The 8,160-nt window shown below is 40.1% G+C and overlaps 2 protein-coding genes across 2 annotated transcripts in view; one reads left to right on the forward strand and one right to left on the reverse strand.

Annotated features, from left to right (window-relative positions):
* Positions 1 to 4,525, reverse strand: part of parp4 (poly (ADP-ribose) polymerase family, member 4) — a 36,660-nt gene extending 32,135 nt beyond the window's left edge. The window contains exons 1-3 of the mRNA XM_008296956.1: positions 4,419 to 4,525; positions 2,593 to 2,720; positions 668 to 890 (exon numbers count right to left, since the gene is read on the reverse strand). Of these exons, the coding sequence (XP_008295178.1) occupies positions 668 to 890; positions 2,593 to 2,718 (349 nt within the window). The 5' untranslated portion in view covers positions 2,719 to 2,720; positions 4,419 to 4,525. The remainder of the gene's footprint in view (positions 1 to 667; positions 891 to 2,592; positions 2,721 to 4,418) is intronic.
* A 1,047-nt stretch (positions 4,526 to 5,572) lies between these two features.
* Positions 5,573 to 7,902, forward strand: LOC103368551 (E3 ubiquitin/ISG15 ligase TRIM25-like). The gene is made up of 2 exons (XM_008296957.1): positions 5,573 to 5,576; positions 6,829 to 7,902. Exons 1-2 carry the CDS (start codon positions 5,573 to 5,575, stop codon positions 7,674 to 7,676), a joined length of 852 nt encoding a protein of 283 aa, XP_008295179.1. The 3' UTR covers positions 7,677 to 7,902.
* The last annotated feature ends 258 nt before the right edge of the window (positions 7,903 to 8,160 follow it).

Raw genomic sequence — 8,160 nt, forward strand, 5'->3', positions numbered from 1 at the left:
TTCTATTTTTTTTTTCTAAATTCTACTTTAAAAAAAAAAAAATCTTGAATTTTACAGGGAATTTTCAGCACTTTTATAATTTTATTTGTATTCAATAATATTTATTGTGTTGATTTATTTTGTAAATCTCTGACCATATTTAACCCTTTTCTTTTTTGGTCTGTCTGTAAAACACTTAGTAAATTTTGATTTTAAAAAGGTATTACATAAATAAAGTAAATATTATTCTATTATTAATATTTTTAAAAACAAAATTAAAAAAAAAAAAAAGATCTGCTTACGTGGAAGCAATTGCTACCTGTTAAATAATAAAATAAAATAAAATAAAATAAAATTAAATAAAATTAAAATAAAGCTTCTCATTGGGAATCCAGGGAATTTCTATGTAGATTTTTTTTTTAGTGTCACAACTTTAGTTCTAAATTAAATGATTATAAATGTAGTTCTCCATAATTTATACACACTGTAAAGTTGTATTTTATATGGTGGTTTTCATCTTTTACCTTTAAACGACTCCATAAACTTCAATATTGAAACTTTTTAAGCTAATTTGTAAGAAAAACAATAATAACAATCACATCTCTCTACCTGAAAGCACTTTGGAGCTGTAAATGTGTTTTAGATGCGCTGCATAAAGATCTGACAACATCAAACCCGTGGATAGTACCTGGACGTGGAGGTGGGTCCTGCCTCGGCGTGACCAGAGGAGGAGGAGGATGCGACGAAGCCGAGGAAGTGTCCAGCAGGAACCCGTCCACCGGCAGCAGAACTCCCTTCGTCACGCAGCTGTAGACGTAGTCCGGGCTGACCACCGAAATCTGGTGCTTCTGGATGCTGCGCAGCCGGTTGGAGCTCAGGCTGGACACGTCGTTGGTGACGACCAGGGAGCACTGGGGGGAACAAACACCAGACGGAAGGACGGGATTAAACATAGTCTGTAATGTAAGAGGCAGCAGGTTCCACGGAGCCGGGGTGGCTTCGTTGACTAAACCACGGCCTCATGTCTCGTTGGATTTTCCTCTCAGTCTCTCTCGTCGTCTCTAATTTGTGTCTTGTTTGTAGCATTTTGTGTCCCGTTTTGGTCATCCTATGTACCTTTTTGTTTCTCTGTGTTTGGTCTGTGTCTTCTTTTGGTTGTTTTCTGTCTCACTTTGTGTCATTTTGTGGTCGTATTGACCAAAATAACAAAAGTCTAAACCAGGGGTGTCGACATCTGGTCCTCAAGGGCTGCAATCCTGCATGTTTTAGATGTTTCTCTCTTCCAACACACCTGATTTAAATGATCAGGATCGTTATCAGACTTCTGCAGAGCTTGATGATGAGCTGATCATTTGAATCAGGTGTGTTGGAAGAGGGAAACATCTAAAACATGCAGGATTGCGGCCCTCGAGGACCAGGATTGGACACCCCTGGTCTAAACTGACTCAAATTGTCCAAAATAACTAGAAAATTGTCCAGAATTACATTAAACAAGTTTGAAATGACTGAAATGACAATTGCTGAGTCATAGACAAATTCATTTTTTTGTCGTTTTGGTCAGTTTCAACCATGAAGCAGAACTCAGAAATGTCTTGCATGCCATGTTACAGCTGGAATGACTGAAATTATAAAAAATAAACTGAGTTTCCTTGATTATTTATTTAACAAAAAAAAAAAAAACCTGGAATCAACATGTACAACATTCTCCCGAGTGTCTAGTATTTGGAAAAAACAGACATTTTACGACTTACATTTTTAATTTGTTCCCATACTTGCTCTGTGTAAACACTGCCTGCAGTTCAACCCAGATCTCTCTGAAGTCATGTGACTGTTCACCTGAATCACTCGTGGTTTCTAAGAATGTAATTTTTTTTTTTTGGTGCAGTTTACGGTTTATTTGGGGCTAATTTGTTCAATAAGACATATAAAAATAAAATGACTGTACTGAAATAGTCTCAAACATATCTTTTAAAAAAAAGATCCATCGCCTACCAGATGAGTCGAGGATTAATTTAGAAGTTGACAACTAATCAATAACGGTTAATCATTGCAGCTTCACCCTCTGCTGGTTTAAATACTAAGCGGTGCTGATAAAGATTTTCATTCACAGGCTGGTCAGTCCTCTGCTAACTGTCAGAATGCTAAATTAAATATCACGTAAAACATAAGTGACTGGAACAGTGCGGTGAGACAACACAGAGACTCATCCTGCTTCTACATTAATTATTCTGTAATCAGAACAGCTAATCAGTGTCAAATTAAAACTGCAATTTGCAAAAATACAATTAGCAAATCGTCAAGGCTGCAATTGAGGATATACGAGGTGTGGCGCTTAAACAAAGAGACGAATGCTGTAATTAAATCTGATTGAATGTGAGTGGGTCGACGCGCTCAGGGCCGGTTTGTGCTGCTCGCGGATCGCTGTGCGCATCAGGCTGCACGCTGCGCTTTGACCTACATTTTGCAGCGAGTCAGAGTTTGAACTGTCTCGTGTGGTTTTGCGAAACACTGTCAACGTGGTCTTTGTCTGTCAGTCACACGGTCGATGTGGTTTGGCTTCATCGCCTGACATCTCTCCAAACACAGAAAAACACCAGAGTCACAGTTTCCCACCTGCTTATTGACCACAAAGGAAAGTTGGCCTCCGTTCTCCGTCACCGCTGATCTCAGCTGCTGCTTCTCCTTGAAGGGCACGTTTTTCAGCACCACGAGCACCGAGCAGTTCTCGAACACAGCCATGTCTGCAAGGAGGGAGGACGGACCGACACGAGTCATTAGAAAACATGAAACCCGGTGTTCAGCTGCTCTTTAGACGTCTACAGTCGGTTCAAACGCTGCTGCTGGACGTCAGTCCCTTTATCCCACTGAGGCTCAGGATTCTTGTTCTTACATCCAGAGCTGCACAGTCAGACACCTGCTCCGCCCTTCAAAACCCACCAGGTCACTTCTGGTAGCGTCCTGCGCTAAACTAGGAGGTTCCAAGTCTGTGGACCGTCCTAGCTACCTACAGACCTTCACCATGTAGTCTCAGTGGATGCTTTTAAAAAACAACTTATCTCATTGAACCAGCCTTTGTCCTGTGATCTCGGTTTTTAATCTGTTTCTTCTTATTCCTTTAATTATCACCATTCCTCTATTTATCCAGGATCTACTGTTGCTTTGTTCTTTATTTCCTCCTGTTGTTTTTATCGGCTCATCTAGATTTTCTCTGATCAGAACTTTGTGCTATAAAGGGTGCTCCGGAAATAAACTTTGATAACTGTCTTTATCTGCTGACTGTGTGTGTTACTGGACAGTTACCATACTGTACTGTACTGTACTGTACTGTACTACATTAGAATGCAGTATACATAGTATACCGTGCTATACCAAAATAGAACATATCATACTATACTATACTGCACTTTACTGTTATATATTATACTATACTACAATATACGATACTAGAATGTAGAATACAATACTGTACTATACTATACTATACTAGAATTTAGTATACTACACTAGTCCATACTGTACAACACTACAATGTACTATACAATAGTAGGCCTTATGAATTTAATATACTATACAACAGTATTGTGTACTACATAACAATGTAGTATACCATACTGTACTTTTCTATAACACACTGCTTCACACTATAATGTACGATACCACGGGATGTCACAATGCATGACACTACACTACACTATATTTATACTATACCACCTATAATGTACTATACTACACTATACTATACTATGCTATGCTATGCTATGCTATACTATACTATACTTATACTATACTACCTATAACGTGCTATAGAGAGTCTTTTGGAATATCAAAAAGCTGTTAAAGCTGCTAAAGGTCAGTTCCTATCTAATCTTCTGACAGCCAATAGCCATAAACCTCAGCTCCTCTTTAATACTCTGAACAATCTTTTAAACCCTTGTGATCACAGTGCTATTGTTCCTTACTATACTGCACTACACTACACTATACTACACTATACTACACTACACTATACTATATTTATGCTATACGATACTACACTATACTATATCTATGCTATACTATTCTATGAATGTTAGTGCTCCCCTGGTGTTTCTAGTCAGGTTCAGGTAAAGTCACACCTGCTAAAGAATGCGGAAGTAAAACATCCCTACTGTGCAGTAAAAGCGTGTAAATCCTGAAACTGTCTGAATGAACGACTCAATAACAAACACACTCTCATCAGGATTAAATGTGTCACAGCAGCAGATGCTCTTTTGTGTTTGCAAAAAAAAAGGGTTTTCCCAGTCAAATTTTCCAGAAAATGACGTCATCGAACGTTCTCTGAAGGTTCCCTCAAAGTTTTCTAGGTTAGTCAGCAAAGTGAAAGTACCCAGCGGTAAGACGTACGACTTTATAGTCAAAAATGCTCGAATACAGCCGGTTAAATGAAGGAAACAACTTACTGCGCCGCTGTCTGCATCCAGAGGAGGCTCCTGCAGCTGCTGTCACAGGTTCACGGTCTTTCTCTTCACAGGAAGTCCGCAAAAAATACGCCACAGCTGCGCTGTCAGCTAGCATGAAGCTAACGGAGCTAACGGAACTGCCGCGCCGCCTCTTCAAAATAAAGGCCGCGGAGCAGGAAGCAACATCGCAGGAATAATCAATGTTTCAAATCAAAGTAAATAATGTATAAAATTGCGTCATTGTTTTCATACTAAAACGTAATTCATTAAAGGCGAGCAAAACAACAAGAATTAATAAGTTAATGAATAGATTTGAGGGGATATCAGTCTGGTTATGGAGTGACAATAAAAGATCAAAAACTGTGAGAAAGGTGAGAAAAGAACCACAACAAACCTGTGCTTCAACAGAAAATAACCATCTATTAAAATACAATAATTTTACACAGTTAAAATACATTTTTAGTCTTAATTTCATATGAGCACACGTGTATCCTTGGCTTTTTAATGTTTAATGACAAATATTTACAGTCAATTCAATTCATTTACATGTCAATTTACAACATACAACACATAGTAACCTGAAAACCCTGCAAAAATTTATATAGAGATACCCAACAATTCCAAAGCATGTGCAAAACCCATCAAAAGTATTATTATATTTGCAAATTCATTGATTAAACAATGGATTTAAAAAAGATAATTTTATTTAGTTCATTTTACTCTGACAAACTGCATGTCATTGCATATGGCAGAACAGTATGAATCACAAACAAAGGTTTCAGTATTAAAGTGCAAATCTGTAACGTTAAACTGCTAACATGACAAAAACTAATTTTAAAAAAAGGATTATTATGTACATTAGTTGTTAAAAATACAGTTGAATTTCTATTTTATTTATATTTACAACATTTGAAAATAAAAATAAAAAATGGAATCAGCATCTACAACATTCTAACAGTCCACATGTGTTTGCAACACTGGAATAACTGGTGACTCTACAAACTGTGAATATTTCATAACTTACATTTTCTGGAAAGCATCCTAATTGCGAAGTCATACTGGAGTTTCTAGAAAATCATGCAGCCCGATGAAGAAGAGCTTAAAAATACTATTTGAAGAAAATGAACTGCATAAATTGTTGTAATAGAAGAGACATGAGTAAGTAAACAAACGTCAAAAAGCCACTTCTGAAAGGACGGAACTGTTGCACAGACTGCAGGAGCGCCGTCCGGATCATTAAAAGGGACGGACAGTGTGGTAGCGGAAGCGGATCGGAAGCGAAGCTGCTGCGGTGCTAACAGACACTGCGGCGGGAAAAGAAGCAGTTTTCTTGAAAGTTTGGGGCTGAAACGCCCAGAGAGGCAGCTGGTAAGACGGAGGAGGGTTCTTCTTTCTTTCTTTTTTTAATTTTCACTGACAGAGACTGTTTCTGTGGAGGATTATTGCTGCTAGCTGAGTGTTAGCGTTAGCCGCAGAGTTGGTTGCCTGGTAACGAGTGACTTCCTGTTTTAACCCTGTGATGCCCGTATGTGCTGGATCTGTTGATTGTTAAGTATTTGTTAATGTGATGTTTTTTTAACTTGAAGCTGGTTCTGGTCGTTTTACAGTGTTGGGCATAAATTAAGCGCTTCAGAAATAAATGTGAATGAAAGGCAAAAGGATTTTAGCAGTGGTAGAAACTGATGGTGAGCTTGGTTAGAGACGTTGTATGATTTAATTTGATATTCTTGTTAAATGTATATGTTCATATAATGATACAATAAGGTTTAAACAGAGTAATTACATTACAATACCTGATATGGAGATTTTAAAAAAAAATAAAAAAATGACAACAGTGAATAACTTCAAGGAAAATAAACTTGAAGCTTCCAATCTTAAACATTTGCTTTACCCAAATGTTAGACTTTCTGTTATTTCGTCCTCTTTGCTGTGTAATCCGACTAGAAGTGCACATGAGTTGCAGCAGAAAACTTTGAAGAAATGTCATGAAGTCACAGTGCTAATAAAAAACAGCAACAACAACAAAAAACAGTAAAACATAATTATTGCTGAAATTAGAACAACAGTTAAAAAGGACAAATTGCCATTTCATGTTGATAGAATCCACAAGAGCAGCAGAAAGAAGGAAGATAAAACAGCCTTTTACTTAAGGTTATTAATTAAACTGACCTAAATGAGAAACTTTTTAAACGGCTGACAATCTAAAAGTGGAGGTAAAATGTACTTTCTTTAAATGTAAAATGAGCTCCGTCAAATAAAGGGTTAAACCCACAGAGTGTCCGTCCTCTTCCTGTCCTCTTATTTCCTGGTTCCCTCCCCTGCAGATCTGCACTGTGACGGGTGGAACCAACGTTAGTGTTCCTCGTTCACTGCAGGAACACCTGATGTGGAGATCAGAGCTCAGACTAAGGAAGTGAACCTCGCTCAGAGGAGAAAATGGCTCAGAGAGTGGATCAGCTGCACTCAGAGAAGCTCTCTTGTGGGATCTGTGAGGATCTGCTGACGGATCCGGTGAGTCTCTGCTGTGGACACAACTACTGCCTGAAGTGTGTTAAAGCCCGCTGGGATGGAGAGAGAACCTACAGCTGCCCTCAGTGTGGACAGACCTTCACACCGAGGCCCGACTTGGAGGTAAACACCATGTTAGCAGCTTTAGTGGAGGAGCTGAAGATTTCTGGACCTGAAGCTTCACCGTCAGAACCAAAGAGCAGAGCTGAACTTTTAAAGTATTCACGTGAGATCACCCTGGATCCAAACACAGCAAGCACATGCCTGGTTCTATCTGACGGAGACAGAAAAGCTACAGTGATGAAACAGGAGCAGCTCTATCTGGACCATCCGGACAGATTCACCGACTGCTGTCAGGTTCTGAGCAGGGAGAGTCTGACCGGCCGGTGCTACTGGGAGGTCCAGTGGACGGAGGAAGGGGTTTCCGTCGCCGTTGCCTACAAGAGCATCCGGCGGGCAGGGAACTCGGAGGAGTGTGAGTTTGGGTTCAACGACAGGTCCTGGGCTCTGGAGTGCTCCCGGCACGGCTACGAGGTCTTCCACAACAAGAGTCCGGCTTCCTTCGCTGATCTTCGGTCCCGCAGGGTCGGCGTTTACCTGGACCACAGCGCCGGCGTTCTGTCCTTCTACAGCGTCTCCGACACCACGACTCTCCTCCACAGAGTCCAGACCACGTTCACCGAACCGCTGCACGCCGGACTCTGGCTTTATTCTGAAGGAGCCACGGCCGAGATCTGTAAACTGACGTGAGGATGAGAACTCCTCTCTGTGGTCTGATGTTTAAACTGCAAAGACCACATGAAAGCAGGAGATGGATTTCTTATATACAAAGTTTTGAAATTCACAATAAAATTAGTCTGAGGTTTTGTACACAGATAAACATGATTGTTACGTTTCTGTAATGTTGCTGCATTTTATTTGTATTTAATCTCAGCAGTTGCATTCTATAATCCATCCATCATCTCTACACCTTAATCCTCACCAGGGTCATGGGGGGCTGGAGTCTATCCCAGCTGACTCAGGGTGAAGGCAGGTTCACCTGGACAGGTAACCAGTCTATCACAGGGCTACACTTAGAGACAGACAACCAAGCACACTCACATTCACACCTATGGACAATTTACAATCACCAATTAACCTCAGCATGTTTCTGGACTGTGGGAGGAAGCCGGAGAACCCGGAGAGAACCCACGCTGCACGGGGAGAACATGGAGACTCCACGCAGGAAGATCCC

The sequence above is a fragment of the Stegastes partitus genome, unplaced genomic scaffold (genome assembly GCF_000690725.1).
Source record: "Stegastes partitus isolate 25-593 unplaced genomic scaffold, Stegastes_partitus-1.0.2 Scaffold1171, whole genome shotgun sequence".
NCBI lineage: Eukaryota > Metazoa > Chordata > Actinopteri > Pomacentridae > Stegastes > Stegastes partitus.